This window comes from Symphalangus syndactylus, chromosome 8, assembly GCF_028878055.3.
Source record: "Symphalangus syndactylus isolate Jambi chromosome 8, NHGRI_mSymSyn1-v2.1_pri, whole genome shotgun sequence".
NCBI lineage: Eukaryota > Metazoa > Chordata > Mammalia > Primates > Hylobatidae > Symphalangus > Symphalangus syndactylus.
Genome location: NC_072430.2, coordinates 140056996 through 140073294, shown reverse-complemented (window position 1 = coordinate 140073294; position 16299 = coordinate 140056996). Strand labels below are relative to the sequence as shown.

General features: G+C 48.1%; 2 protein-coding genes across 4 annotated transcripts in view; one reads left to right on the top strand and one right to left on the bottom strand.

The window, feature by feature from the left end:
• The window catches only part of AGAP1 (ArfGAP with GTPase domain, ankyrin repeat and PH domain 1), a 638294-nt gene that overhangs the window by 609538 nt on the left and 12457 nt on the right, over positions 1-16299 (bottom strand). The gene's annotated exons all lie outside the window — the stretch shown is intronic.
• On the top strand, positions 1489-14588 carry LOC134737482 (histidine-rich glycoprotein-like). Its single transcript, XM_063645771.1, has one exon. It carries the CDS (start codon positions 8761-8763, stop codon positions 10315-10317), a length of 1557 nt encoding a protein of 518 aa, XP_063501841.1. The 5' UTR covers positions 1489-8760; the 3' UTR covers positions 10318-14588.

Here is a 16299-nt window from a genome sequence, read left to right as displayed (position 1 = left end):
AGATGGGATCACTGGAGCATCCATAACAGCTTCCATCGGAATGCACCACGTACGTTTAATCCGGAGAGTTCACAATGATCTAAAACTAATTAGTCAATTTTAATGGGAGTCTACTAAAACAAAACTTGTTATTTTTACGATTAGTAAATAAAGAGGGTTATCTTGCCTTTCCTACATGACCTGAAAGGTACTCTTTATAGAATTATCTCATCTTAAACAAATAACAGCAAAAAAAAAAAAAAAAAAAAAAAGAGAGAATTAAAAAATCATCATTTTGCAACCTCTGACAAGCTAACTGGTCCAGACTGCTAACACGGGCAAAATGACAAATACAAGGTGGGATCCTCCTGATGAACCACACAGACCCGCCCAGGAAGGAGTCCAACCAAACCAAACAAAAGCTAAAAAACTAAACAAGCCTCCAAACACCCACTAATTTATAGGGAAATACATGAGACAAAGGAGCATGCTAACTGACTCCAAGGGGAGGCAGTCAAAAAAATCCAGACCAGCAATGCTGGCTTCTGAACAAACACAGGCCCCATGAAGGAGAGAAAGACGGTCGTGGAACCTACTCACTGGAGGAGTTTCGGAAGAAGTCTCCACCAACTGCAACGTGCACACAGTATTTGATCCTGATTCCAACAGGCAAACTGAAGGGAAAAGTTATGGCAATCATGAGACAATTGGAAATGTGGGCACAGACTGGGTATTTGACCATATTAAGGAACTGTTCATTTTCTAAAGTGTGGTAACGTGGTCATGTGTGCTTTAAGTTCTCATCTTTTAGAGATAGATACTGAAGTATTTATGGATGAAATGGCAGGGTGTCTGGAATTCACTTCGAAATAATACTGAGGCCGGGCGTGGTGGCTCATGCCTATAATCCCAGGATATTGGGAGGCCGAGGCGGGCGAATCACCTGAGGTCAGTAGTTCGAGACCAGCTTGGACAACACAGTGAAACCCCATCGCTATTAAAAATACAAAAAAATTAGCCGGGCGTGGTGGTGGGCACCCGTAATCCCAGCTACTCAGGAGGCTGAGGCAGGAGAATCGCTTGAACCCAGGAGGTGGAAGTTGCACTGAACGGAGATCATGCCATTGCACTCAAGCCTGGGCAACAAGAGCAAGACTCTGCCTCAAAAAAATAAATAATGATAATAATAATATTGGTAGGTGGCAGGGTGTATACAGGATGAGCTAATTACTGAAGCTGGTTGAGGGTACACGGGAGATCATTACGCTTATTCTATATACTTACGTGTGTGTTTGGATTTTTTGGTAAGCTCTAGAAAATAATACTTAGCTCAAAAAATTCAAGCCTAAATGTTTCTTCTGCCTTTGTTCACTATGCACACACAACACATATACACATACACACAAGAAAACATGTGTTATATCAGTATATAGAAAATTCTGTATTTTCTATGCTTATCATTACACCTTCTTCCAGAGAGGTGAGAAATGAATTATCACTCAATACTCTTAGTCTCAAATTCTGACACCTATATATCAGGAATTATATCTTTAAATTGCTGGGAGGATTAAACCAATTAATAAATATAAACTAGGGCCATGTGCGGTGGCTCATGCCTGTAACCCCAGCAACTCGGGAGGCCATAGCGGGAGGATCACTTAAGGCATTCAAGACCAGCCCGGGCAACAGAGCAAGACCCTGCCTGTCTCTACAAAAATAATAAAGAATTAGCCAGGTGTGGTGGTGTGCGCCTGTAGTCCTAGCTACCTGGGAAGCTGAGGTAGGAGGATTGCTTGAGCCCAGGAGTTTGAGGTTATGGTGAGCTATGACTGCAGCACTGTACTCCAGCCTGGGCAACAGAGTGAGACCCTGTCTCATAAATAAACACATACATACACACTAAATGATATGATTCTTGTCACATAACCTGCAAATTGCTGTTGTGAATAGTACTCATTTCAGATAATGTTGAGGTTTGCTCTGACCATTCTGCTGTTCCCAAACAGTGTGAAGCCAACTGGCTGCAGCCTCCTGTTGCTGCCCCTGCCACTGAGGCCCAAGGACAGGAGACCCTTCCGCTGCAGGAGCAGCGGGCATTCACGAAGTGCACCCGAGGCAAGCCTGCCAGTCAAGATGTGAAGTTTAACCTGAGGGAGTGCAGCTGCTGTTAGCTACGCCACCATCCCTCTGGCTTATGAGATAGAAAGTTATTATTACTTTGAGGATTAAAAAAGTTATATCCAAGCATTAATTTTTTTTGTTTGTGTGCAGGTGGAGGCTGTTTTCTTATTAAAACATTCAAAACACCATGTGTCACTCTCCTTTCTCTTTGTCCTATGGCAGAAAACACCAGCTGAAGAGACATTTGCAAAGCTCCGTGCCCCTCCCGAGGCTGACGGTGGGAAACAGCTGGTACCCGGTGACCTGCAGCTTCCGCCCTGGCTCTTCACCAGAAAAAGAGGAAATCCAAGGAATTTTCTATGAAACCAATTGCAGGGCGGGGCACATACATCATCACAAAAAGTCTTAGAAGAGGCAATTCGGGAGGTAAGGAATTTGGTTGATTGCCAATTTTATTTCTGTCACTTTTTATATTCTTTATGAAAAACCTTTTTAAAAAGCATTCAGAGATCACTGTCAGTGGAGGAGAAAGAGAAGTCAAAGGCATCTGGTTGCCCAAAGCTGGGTTTTGAGATTCCTGATAAGCATCCAATCAATCAAACAGTGTAAACAGCTCCACTGTCTTCACGTGAATTAAACATCAGAGTTACAGGAACACCACAGTGAACCCAATGCAGCAGAACAGTCGTCTTCGGGCAAAGGAGAGATGGCCACAGCCCTTCTGCGCTTTCTCTAAGAAAGCATTTCCAGCTCTCCGGTTAGGGTCTCTGCGCTGCACCTTCGGAGGCTGGGCCTGCCTGAGCTTCCACCCCTCACCTGCAAATGGGGCAAGAACCCCAACTGAGGCAAGCCAGGACTCAGACCTCAATGGCAACTATGAGTTCTACCTTTTTTTTTTTTTTTTTGAAACAGAGTCTCACTCTGTCACCCAGGCTGGAGTGCAGAGGCACGATCTTGGCTCACTGCAACCTGCACTTCCCAGGTTCAGGAGATTCACCTGCCTCAGCCTCCCGTGTAGCTGGGGTTACGGGCACGCACCACCACGTCTGACTAATTTTTGTATTTTTAGTAGAAACAGGGTTTCACCATGTTGGCCAGACTGGTCTTGAACTCCTGACCTCAAGTGATCCGCCTGCCTCGGCCTCCCAGGGTGCTGGGATTACAGGTGTGAGCCACTGCACCTGGCCCAGGCTTCTTTTTAAATCAGGTTTTAGGTTTTTTTTCATAATCTAGTTTATATTTTAAAAACATGACTTTGATCTAAACAAGTTCTTTTACATTTTTTTACAAAGTAAAGAGGATCTCCTGCCTCATGGCTGCTACTTCTTTCCAGTAAAAATTAGTCCCTGCAACCTCAACTAAAATAAAATTATCATAAAGATCTACGTTGGGCACAGCTATGTCATCAAAGCCCTGCTCTGGGTTAAGTGACGAAACACTCGTGATGCTACATCAGCGACAAATCCTCAGAAACCACCAGGGAGGGAGGGATGCTGTACGGACTGCGCAGTATCCCCCAAATTCCTCTGCAGAGGCTCACACCCCCTGGTGACTGTCGTTGGAGATAAGGTCTTTAAGGAGGCAATCATGGTAATATGGGGGCTTAAGGGTGGGACCCTCATCCAACAAGACTGGTGTCCTCCTGAGAACGGAGAAACACTGAAGACCACACACACGGAAAAGACCAGGTGAGGCACAGAACGGGAAGAAGCCAAACCTGCCAGTGCCTTGATCACGGACTCTCGGCCTCCAGAACTGTGAGAAAATGCGTTTGGGCCTCCCAGTCTGTAGTATTTTGTCATGGCAGCCCGAGCTGACTAATGCAGGCGCCAAGCCCCTCCAGAGCCACGCAGCACCCATGGCTGATCAGCCTGCCATGCTGGTAGATCTACCCTGTAGGGCCAAAAATGCTTCTACCTGCAACTGCCCATCAATAACATCTGCATGACTGTTTGCAGGGGGGGCAACCAAAGAAAGTTCAGTCCCACTGCACCAACCCAGCTAATGGAACAGAGTCCCACACGGCACTCTCCTAAACTGGGCAGCGACGCCACTTACTTCCAGAACACAGGGAAGATTCTGAAGCCTGCCGGGGAGCTCAGTGGACCTGCATCCACTCACTCATCCACTCCACAGGCATTTGTCCCAGGGTCTCCAGCTATGATGGGAAGCCAGGATGCACAGGGCCAGAGGCGACAAACACATTCCTGCTGGGTCCTGGAGGAGGGAGGCTGGCCAGGAATAGGGGCGGCATGAACTGTGCTCGGGCTGCAGGTGCCAAGCACTTACGCTTGTTTCCTTTGGAGTAAAGCAAGAGGAAACGGAGGCTCCAAATTCAAATGGCTTTCCCAAAAGCACACAGTTAGAAAGAAGCTGCACCAGACTCCATTTGAGGACTCTTCTTAGAGACGGCATACACTGCCTTCTCAAAAAGCAGCTGTACCGTGGAGGAGAAAGTAGAAAAGTGCCACAAGAGATTAAAAAAAATAATAATAATGCTCCTGGGCCTGAGAGAGGGAAGCAGTGCAGCATTTCCGTTTTATTTCTGGGGGCTAGGGAGCAGAGCAGAACATTCAGGAAAGACATGCATTCTGCAAGCCTTTACTGGGGATATACTTTTCGCCAGACATGCACGTAAAAGAGGAGCCACGTGCCCAGAGGGATGGGAAGACAGCACGTTCCAACCATGAAGTCGGGGAGCAGACGGAAGCACAGGTGAGGGAGAGTCCATGGGAACCGCGAGGCCAGCAGCAGCAGCAGCAGTAGCGGAGCCCACGCGGCAGGAGCAGGAGCCCACACCTGAGCACTGAGGCACCCAGCCACCTGTCATGATCCTCGGAGGACTGGGCTACAGAGGCTGCATACTCCAGCAACCAACTTCTCCCCGCTCCTAGCAGGCCCTTAAGTCGCTGCTGCTGAGCTCTCCTCACCCCCTTAAATATCTCTTTCCCACCAAGATGCAAAAGGCAACACCATCCTCTAGCATTTGCCCAGCTCTGTGTGTGTTTAATTTCCTTACTATTTGCAAGAAGTCATTCAAAATGTTGACAGCATCTTAACAGTTTGCACATGATATATCTGCACATCTTACGGGTTAGCATCCGTGTCAAAAGTCACCAATGAACACATCACAATCTCTCCATTTCGATTCTCTTTTAAAGGCTGCAGAATGTCTGGCTTAACACTAAGCAGACTTTTTTCTGCAAAATTACAAGGAAACACTGAACAAGGGCAGATGCACAAAATGATACCCATGACGCCTGACGAACAACTCCGTGTTGACAGAACAGCTTGTGGCCCTTCCCACCCCAGTGGATCAGCGCTGTTATTGCCAGCTCAGTATCTATGCCCCTGTCTTTCAGAGAACCTTTTCAGTGTTCCTTTGAGGACCTGCCCCGCTCTTCTCTCTGCTGCTACTCTGATGAGGCTGTCCATGAAAGGCCTCCCCTGGCCAAGGAGTGGCAGAATCTGGGCCAATCAACCACTCTCCAGGCAACCCAAGAGGTGTCCTAAATACACAGGCAGCCTGCACCTGTCCCCTGGGCCCGTGGTTCAGTCCATCCCAATGCCTCCATGCTCAAAGCCACCCCCACATCCTTCAGATAAAATCCATGTCTGCTTGAATCAGCCAGAATGGGATTCTCATCATGTTTTCAACCAAGGACCCAAAGAGTCAACTTACCACGGTTCCCAGCTTGAAGGGTAAACAAGTTCTGACAGTTCTAAAAGGCAAAGACCATCTGCTTAAGGTAAACATTACCTAAATTTAAGGACTTTTTTAGTGCCCTAACTTCGGATGGCAACTCCCAAAGAAAAGATTCCCAAAATGGTGGCCATGGCAACCTCAATGGCCTGAGTATACAAGCTCCCCAACTGATCAATATGGCTGCAGGCCCCTTCTCTGGGACGTGAGTCATTGAACATCTGATCTAAACACCAGGTATGTTCCTTGTTGCTACAGACTGTGCCCTGCAGGCCAGAGTCCATCCCGCCTCCCTCGTGCAGTTAAGCTCCATGGAGCTCTCACCATGTGTCCAGTCCTGGACGAGACACTGGGGTTTGGTTCCTGAGCACCTTGAGCCCATGCTGGGGAGAGACGTGCAGACCACATCACACCAAAGTGCACAAGCCACCAGGTGGCGGGCCCTGGCATCGCCAGCAGGAGCCATTGGAATGGCCTCGGGGAAGCAGGACTCCTGAGCTGGGTTGTGAGGGCGTCAAGTGGGTTAAGAAAAGAGGCTTGCCAAGGGGCAGGACTCAGGTGATCCAAAGCCCCAGGCAGGGCCCCAGGCAGAGGAAGTGGCCTGCCAGGAACTGTGAGCCTGGTTCCTGGTATCCTCCACAGCGAAGGTACCACAGGTGGGGCGAGACCAGGCTGGAGAGCAGGCAGGGCCACGGAAAAGGGCCTGGGAGCCCAGCAAGGCAATTCCATTTCCATTTCTTTACTTCCTCCATGACTCCTTCTAAAAAGGCTTAAGAGTGAGGCCAAGGAATTTCAACTTCATTCTAAAAGCCCTAGTGAGCCACTTAAAGGCTTAAGCAGGTTCAGGTCTGGGTAGATTTATATTTTTGGATCTATTTATGGGTTAACCCAGCTGTCAAACATGAATTGCCACATCAACATTCTCTGAGATGTGTGTGTGTGTGTGTGTGTGCACACGGACTGCACTGGCACACACCAAGGTGAGACTCGGGGAAATCGCCTGTGCTCAGTCACGTAAGTACAGATATATGTGTTCTGTACACATAAACACCCACAGGAAAGATACAGGGGAAAGCACAACCTCATCATAAAACATCTCAACAGGAGCCTGGGAGTTATCAAACTGTTAAAACTTGAAAAGCTACAAAATCGCCCTTTATTTGGAAGAGCTCAATCATTCTCGGGAGGGTTGAGCGTCGGGGTGCTGTGTTGTTAGGTCTTTGGGCTTTTTAACTAAGAAAGGACTCCAACCTCATGGACATCATAACGGCAAACCAGTTTCGATGCTTCTAGACCCCATCAAGCACAGCTGGGTGGTCCTCTATCCACCAGCCAGGAATGCACCCACCGGAACAGTCCAGGCTCCAGGATTTGGTTCACCCACTGCTCCCCATGCCATGGCACCTGGATTGGGAGTGCCCAGAGCCACAGTACCCAAAGTGTGGCACCAAAATGGCAGCAGCAGCCTTGCCAGGGGGCTCGTCAGGAAGGCAAGTTCCCAGGCCTCACCCGCCACCCACTGAATCAGAACTTCTGGGGGTGGAGCCCAGTGATCTGCATTTTTTTTTTTTTTTTTTTTTCTGAGACGGAGTCTTGTTCTGCCGCCCAGGCTGGAGTGCAGTGGCGCGATCTCTGTTCGCTGCGACCTCCGCCTCCTGGGTTCAAGGGATTCTCCTGCCTCAACCTCCCGAATAGCGGGGATTATAGGCGCCTGTCACCACTACTGGCTAATTTTTGTATTTTTAGTAGAGACGGGGTTTCACCATGTTGGCCACTCTGGTCTCTAACTCCTGACCTCAAGTGATCTGCCCGCCTCAGCCTCCCAAAGTGTTGGGATTACAGGCATGAGCCACCCGCACCTGGCACAGTGATGTGCATTTTAACCCACCCTCAGTTAAAACACAGGTGACCTGAGGTGACCCTGATGCAGGCTAAAGTCTGAGAACCACCGATCTCAAACCTTTAAGACCATTTAGCGGCAAGAAAAAACTAGAGAAGCCACATCTGAACTAGAAAAGCACAAAGGGGCCCAATGAAACTGCAAACTAGATTTTCTCAAAAATGACCAGAACTGCCACGAAATGAACTGGTCAGGATAAACTTGACCAGAACCAGGAGTGCCCAGTTCTAAACAGATGCTGCCAGAGGAATCTCAAGTGCAGAGGGCCCAGGCCAGCCGGGAGCCCTGCACATGCATTAATAGCACAGTGTATTTTTTTATAACATCCAAAGCACTTAAAAGAATAATATTTTCACTCATGTATCTCAACAACTTCCAGGAGAGGAAGGCAAAGGGCAGATTCTCTGGCTGGCGCAAAGGTTACATGGTCAGGAGGGGCCCAGGAGCCACTGAGCAGAGGTAGGCAGGGTGGGAGGCCCAGGGAGCTTGTCACCTACCTCCAGCTCAGACACCTTTGCCCAGCTGCCTACCCCATGGCGAATCCTAACAGGGAAATCAAGGCAGAAATGGGGGAGGATGCGCATGGATTGATTGATTGATTGATTTTTAGTCATAGGGTCTCACTCTGTTGCCCAAGTTGGAGGGTAGTGGTGCAATCATGGCTCACTGCAGCCTCAATCTCCTAGGCTCAAGCAATCCTCTCACCTCAGCCTCCTGAGCAGCTGGGACCATAGGCAGCACCAACACACCTGGCTGTTTTGTTTTTTGGTAGAGATGAGGGTCTGTCTCCCTATGTTACCCAGGCTGGTCTTGAATTCCTAGCTTCAAGCAATCCTCCCACCTCAGTCTCCCAAAGTGCTGGGATCACAGGTGTGAGCCAATGCACCTGGCCAACTTTCTTATTCTTATGTCAACAAAACCAGTGTTTCCCAACCTTGGTATTCTCCCCTAAAAGTTAAAAAACAGATACTCAAAGAAAACTCCCAAACTCCCAAACAAGATACAGCCATCTACCCAGCATTCTGCTGACGCAGCATCAGATCAAGATGTGAGTGACATGACCACCAATGTGGACAATGACCATCACCACACACACACATTCACACACACACTCACACACGCATTCACATTCACACACACGCATTCACACATTCACACACACACTCACACACGCATTCACATTCACACACACGCATTCACATTCACACACACGCATTCACACATTCACACACACACACACACGCATTCACATTCACACACACGCATTCACATTCACACACGCATTCACACATTCACACACACTCACACACGCATTCACATTCACACACACGCATTCACACACATTCACACACACGCATTCACACATTCACACACACACGCATTCATTCACACACACACATTCACACACATTCACACACACGCATTCACACACATTCACACACACTCACACACGCATTCACATTCACACACACGCATTCACACATTCACACACACTCACACACGCATTCACATTCACACACACGCATTCACACATTCACACACACTCACACACGCATTCACATTCACACACACGCATTCACACACATTCACACACACGCATTCACACATTCACACACACACACGCATTCACATTCACACATACGCATTCACACACATTCACACACACGCATTCACACATTCACACACACACACGCATTCACATTCACACACACGCGTTCACACACACGCATTCACACATTCACACACACTCACACACGCATTCACATTCACACACGCATTCACACACATTCACACACACGCATTCACACATTCACACACATCCATTCACACATTCACACACACATTCACACACATCCATTCACACATTCACACACACACGCATTCACACACGCATTCACACATTCACACACATCCATTCACACACATTCACACACACACACACACGCATTCACACACATTCACACACACGCATTCACACATTCACACACACGCATTCACACATTCACACACATCCATTCACACACACACACGCATTCACATTCACACACACGCATTCACACACATTCACACACACGCATTCACACATTCACACACATCCATTCACACACACTCACACACGCATTCACATTCACACACACGCATTCACACACATTCACACACACGCATTCACACATTCACACACATCCATTCACACACACACACACACTCACACGCATTCACATTCACACACACGCATTCACACACATTCACACACACGCATTCACACATTCACACACATCCATTCACACACATTCACACACACACACACATTCACACACACGCATTCACACATTCACACACATCCATTCACACACATTCACACACGCTTTCACACACGCATTCACACATTCACAATCACATTTACACACACATTCACACTCATACACATTCACACATTGACACACACATACATTCACACACTCATTCACACTCACACATTCACAAATTCACACACATTACATTCACACACACTCTCACACAAATACACACACTGAATCTCACAAGCATGTTCTATAGGAACAAAATCCACAGTTTGGGGAAATTACATGGGTTTTTCTCCCCACCCTACAAATAGAAGAACTGCCAGGGGAACTCTCTTGAATGCGGAATTGTCAAAAAGATTTATATATAAAAGTTTCAGGAGATTTTCTCTTGGCCAGAAAACAAGTGAGTAATTTCCCTGAGCCCAGCATAGGTTAATAATCAAAGAAGTTCGTTAGGAACTGCCCTGAGCTCAGGCTGCCAGGCAGTTAGTCATAAAGAGCTAGGTGGAATTTGCCTACTCAGGCAATGGGAGGAGTGAGGGAGAGTCACATCCCCACAGAGAAGCCGGTTTCCTAGAACACTTGTGGGCCAGGAGCTGGCTAGGCCCCCGTGGCTCCTGGCTGCCCCCTCCCTGAGGGCCTGGGTCAGACCCCAGGGAACCAGGTATCCTTGCTCACCGAGAGGGCGGGTCCCTCTGGGCACACAGGTAGACACACTTCTAGATAATTCCACCAGTTCCCACCTGAAACAGAAGCGTGCACCAGAGTAACCCTTGGTTAGTGTGGATCAGAGGCTGAGGGGGTCACAGAGTTCATCTGACCTGGGGCTCTCAGTCTCGGGATGACAAAGACTCAGGGCTGCCCTCGGCATTGCGGGATCTTGGGCAGCATCCCTTACCTCCACCTGCCACGTGCCAGTAATAACCATACCACCCTAAAGTTGTAACAACTGCAAATTGCCCCAGACATGGCCAAATGTCCTCTTGGGGGCTACAATGCTTGCACGCCATACACCGCCCCCCCCCAGCACCTTCTTGAAGACTGATCTTGACCAAACATCTGGATTTACAGACAGGGAAACTGAGGCCAGAGGTCACAAGGAGAGGCACACTGGCTCTGCTCCCTCGGGTTTTGCGACCTTATAAGGTGGTCTTCAGTCTGCACCTCTTTCTGAGGCTTCTCCTTTCCCTCCTCAGCCTCACTCCTACAGCCTCCCACCCCCCTCATCAGTACAAGACACTTCACAGCCCAAGAGACACAGAGGGCAAACGCTCTTTCTTAAGGACAGCTGCTATCCCATCACCGCCAGAAGCCTGCTGAACTTAAGCCCAAAGTGGACACTCTCACACTGCGGGCGGGAGAGTAAAATCAACCAATTTGGAAAACAGCAGGCAGTTTACGCAAAAGTTAAACATATATCCAGAACATTTCCCAGCCACTCTACTCCTAGGTATCTACCCAAGAGAAATGACCCAAGAGAAATGAAAGCACGTGCCCATATGAAGACTTGTGCGTGAATGTTCACAGCAGCTCTATTTGTAAAAGCCAAGAACTGAAAACAACGCCATCAATATCCATCCACAGGATAAACACACTGTAGTAAATCCATACAATGGAACATGACTCAGCAATGAAAAAGAAAAAGCTACGGATATACTTAACAACTTGAATGACCCTAAAAATCATCATGCTGACTGAATGAAGCCAGGCAAAGAAGGGGTCCTTTACTGCAGCGGTCCCTAACCTTCTTGGCATCAGGGACCGGTTTCATGGAAGACAATTTTCCCACCGATGGGAGGCAGGGGGATGGTTTCATGATGATTCAAATGCATTACATTTATTGTGCACCTTATTTCTACTATTATTGCATTGTAATATATAATGAAAAAAATTCTACAACTCACCATAACATAGAATCAGTGGGAGCCCGGAGCTTGTTTTCCTGAAACTAGACGGTCCCAGCTGGGGGGGGGACGGGAGACAGTGACAGATCATCAGGCATTACAGTCTCATAAGTAGCGCCAAATGCAGATCCCTCATATGTGCTGTTCACAGTAGGGTTTGTGCTCTTATGAGAATCTAATGCCGCCGATCTGACAGGAAGTGGAGCTCAGGGGGTAACACAAGGCAAAGGGAGTGGCTGTAAATACAGATGAAGCTTCACTTGCTGGCCTGCCACTCACCTCCTGCTGTGCGGCCTGGTTCCTAATAGGCCCAGTACTGGTCCATGGCCCGGAGGCTGGGGACCCCCCTTTTAATGCATGATCTTATTTCTATTTTATTCTGGAAAATGCAAACTAATCCACAGTGACAGACAGCAGATGGGTGCAAGCAGACGGGCAGAGGTGGTGCCGGTTGCAAAGGGGTACGAGGAAGTGTTGGGGCTGGGGAATGGTTGCCTTCCATACCTCGGCTGTGGCTACGGGGGTCAAAACTCATCAAATGGTAAACTTCCAAGACTTGGAGTTTACTTTATGTAAACCACACCTCTGGCCGGGCGTGGTGGCTCACACCTGTAATCCCAACATTTTGGGAGGCTGAGGAGGGTGGATCACTTGAGGTCAGGAGTTCGAGACCAGCCTGGCCAACATGGTGAAACCATCTCTACTAAAAATACAAAAATTAATTAGCCGGGCGTGGTTGTGGATGTCTGTAATCCCAGCTACTCAAGAGGCTGAGGAAGGAGAATTGCTTGAACCCAGGAACCCAGGAGGCAGAGGTTACAGTGAGCCGAGATTGCGCCACGGCACTCCAGCCTGGGTGACAGAGCCAGACTCCATCTCAAGTTTAAAAAAAAAACCATACACTTCTCTAAAGAGATAGACAAAAATCAAATAAGTGCAGAAAAAGCATTCCAACTATAAAACACACCATTAATTTTCACGGTAACTGCAGGTAATCGTTCACATCACATGAGTTCACACCACCCTCTAGGTAAATCTGGTTCAAGCAGGTGAGGGTGGCTGCAGGTGAGCACACGCCCCACACTGCTAGGACGCCAGTGAGTGGGAAGCAGATAGAGCAGCCACCACCACGCCCCCGACTAAAGCGGTGGAGAGTTTGGCGACACACTTGGCATCTGGCCCGTGCACTGGATTCTGCCACTTCCGGCTCTGCCACCTTCCTCTGTGTAACCCTGGGCAAATCGCTTTGATGCACAGAGCATCCCTTTCTCCCTCTTTTGCTAATTACAGCACAGGGGGAAAGTAACTTCTATTTACATATATAAAAAGTTAACTGCCCACTAACATCTCCATTATTAAAATGTCACAGAATTTGTGTGGCTTAAATGTAAGCCGTATTTTCAGCTAGCCAGGATTAAAGGTGCTGCAGATTTCCTAAACTCAGGTGAATTTTCAAAGGCATGCCGTTTGGAAATCCTCCCTCCTACCGGACTGCAGAACCTGTAATCGCAGGCAGTCAGCTTGCCTCCGTGCCTCCTCCTCATGTAATCAAAACCATCAGTCAGCATCCCAGCCACCACCAACTCTCAGCAAGGGAATAAAAGTGAACCAACAGCTGTTATTTTCTTTATAACCTTGGTGAGTAAAAAACTGAGTGTGAATGTGAGTTTCAAATCACAAATCGAAATCTGCAGGAGAGCTGCAATCTGCGGAGAGAATTCCCCAAGTACTTCTGCAGACTTATGGGCTGATTTCTGAAGTTTCCTTTTCTACTTTATTAAAACATCAAAACTGTAGGTGGCATTACTTGGTACATACCTGAAGGAATATACATTGTTCTACCATAAAGACACATGCAGTTAGTTGTGTGTTCACTGTGGCACTATTCACAATAGCAAAGACATGGAATCAACCAAAATGCCCATCAATGGTGGGCTGAATAAAGAAAATGTGGTACATATACACTATGGAGTACCATGCAGCCATAATAAAAACAATAAGATCATGTCCTGTGCAGCAAAATGGATGGAGCTGGAGGCCAATACCATAAGCGAACCAGCGGAGGAACAGAAAACCAAGTATCTCATGTTCTCACTTGAGCTACACATTGACACAAAGAATGGAACAACGGCCACCAAGGCCTACTTGAGGGTGGAGGGTGGGAGGGAAAGGACTGAAAAACTACCTATCAGGTACTGTACTTACTACGTGTTGTAATAATCTGTACACCAGACCCCCATGACACCCAACTTATCTATATAACACGCCTGCATGTGTACCCCCTGAAACTAAAAGTTTTTAAAAATATAAAAATAAAGACCCATGGGTGGCTGGTGTCCATGGGTCCTGAGTTCGAATCCTGACTCTGCCACCTTCAGGAGTGGGCGGATTCAGGCAAGGCTTTAAACTCTCCAGGCTGCAGGCTCCTGACCTGTCAAATGAGGGTCCTACCACCTCTGTCTGGCAGTGACCAGGATAACAAAATGACACAAAGGGCACCCAGCCCCGAACACGGCGTCCTGCAGAGACAAACACTCAAGCGGCAGGTGCTATTACGGATTTTATTCAGTGAGAGGAAGGGAAGAAACCAGGAGGATGGTTCAGGAAATGTTCCATGGAAATTTCTGGAATCTGGAGCACGAGCAGCTGTCAGAGATGCCTGCAGGCAACGGTGTCACTTACAAGGCAAAACCGCACCGGCTGCTGCTGCAGAGCTGTACCCCAGTCCAGCGGGACGCCCCCGACTCCTCCGCCAGCGCTCCCCTGCCATCACCATCCAGACTCTTGCCAGCTTCTCGCTTACCCTCCTTACTGTTTACGTCTTCTCATCCTAAACACGGATTCATAACTAACGTCTGAATAAAACCACGGGGGACAGGGTGACGGGGACAAAAACTCCTTGGTCGGCACACGGGACACTCGGCAACTGTCCATCTATCGATGACAAGGCAAATTCTGGGCAGCTGCTCCATTCAGGGCTGTGCAGGTACTGACGCTCGGCATTAAAGAGACGACTCACGACTACAGAGCAGTCACCCAGAGAAACGGCAGGAGGTCCTAAGTCAGGGTCGCCCCAGCGCAAGCGTAACCGGCTGCCCACGGGCTCCAGGGAGAAAGACTCAGCAAGCGGCCACTCCAGCTCCAGCTCCGTCCAAGCTCAAGTCCTGTGAGAGATGATAATGTACACAAGAATGGAAGAAAAAGGCACCAAAACAAACCTTGCCCATGCCGTGTGGGCAGACGGCCGAGGTCTCCACGCCACCTGCTCTGCCGTTCACTTCCCGAGGCCCCAGCCCTCATTCCCTCCCAAATTTGCAAACCGTCAACACAGGAAAGAGGATGAACATGGATGTGAGTGAGGAAAACGAGAGTGTGTGCTTAGCTTTCATATGTGGCTTTGCGTCTCACTGGCCCTGCCCATATAGACCTGGCTTCCTGCGGCTCCTAACCAAGAATGTTCCCAGTGGCATCCTATTTTCAAAACAAGAAACTCTTGGACAAATACATTCAAGTTTCTATGTAAAATTCTGAATTTTATGTCCAGAAAACCCCCCAAAAGACAATACCATAGTCATCATGGTTCAATTTTTTTTTTTTTTTTTTGAGACAAGATCTCACTCTGTCACCCAGGGTGGAGCGCAGCGATGCAATCATAGCTCACTACATGCAGCCTGCAACTCCTTGGCTCAAGCGATCCTCCTGCCTCAGCCACTCAAGTAGCTAGGACTAAAGGCACTTGCCACTGTGCCTAGGCTGGTCTCAAACTCCTGGCCTCAAGCAATCCTCCCACTTCGGCCTCCCAAAGTGCTGAGATTACAAATATGAGCCACTGCATCTGGCTTCAAATTTTTTTAAATATTGAAACCCAAGCTAAATAAATAAATAAATAAAATAAAACAGGGCTGGGCACAGTGGCTCACGCCTGTAATCCCTGCACTTTGGGAGGCTGAGGCAGGTGGATCACCTGAGGTCAGGAGTTTGAGACCAGCCTGGCCAACCTGGTGAAACCCCGTCTCTACTAAAAATACAAAAATTTAGCTGGGCGTGGTGGCAGGTGCCTTTAATCCCAGCTACTCAGGAGGCTGAGGCAGGAGAATCACTTGAACCCAGGAGGCAGAGGTTGCAGTGAGCCGAGACTGCACCCCTGCACTCCAGCCTGGGTGACAGAACAAGACACTGTCTCAAAGAGAAAAAAGAAAAAGAAAAAAAATTTAAAAAGAAAAAAAAAAAAAAAAAGCTTAGTATCTGGATCTAACAAGAGTTATGTAACAAGAGCCAAGGTAACAGTAACCATGGAAAATGGGTCTTCTAAACACACGTTTCTGGAAATGCTGACTGCGATGAGCTCCCTCCCTTACAACAGCCCTGATGCTGTTCCCACAGCCCAGA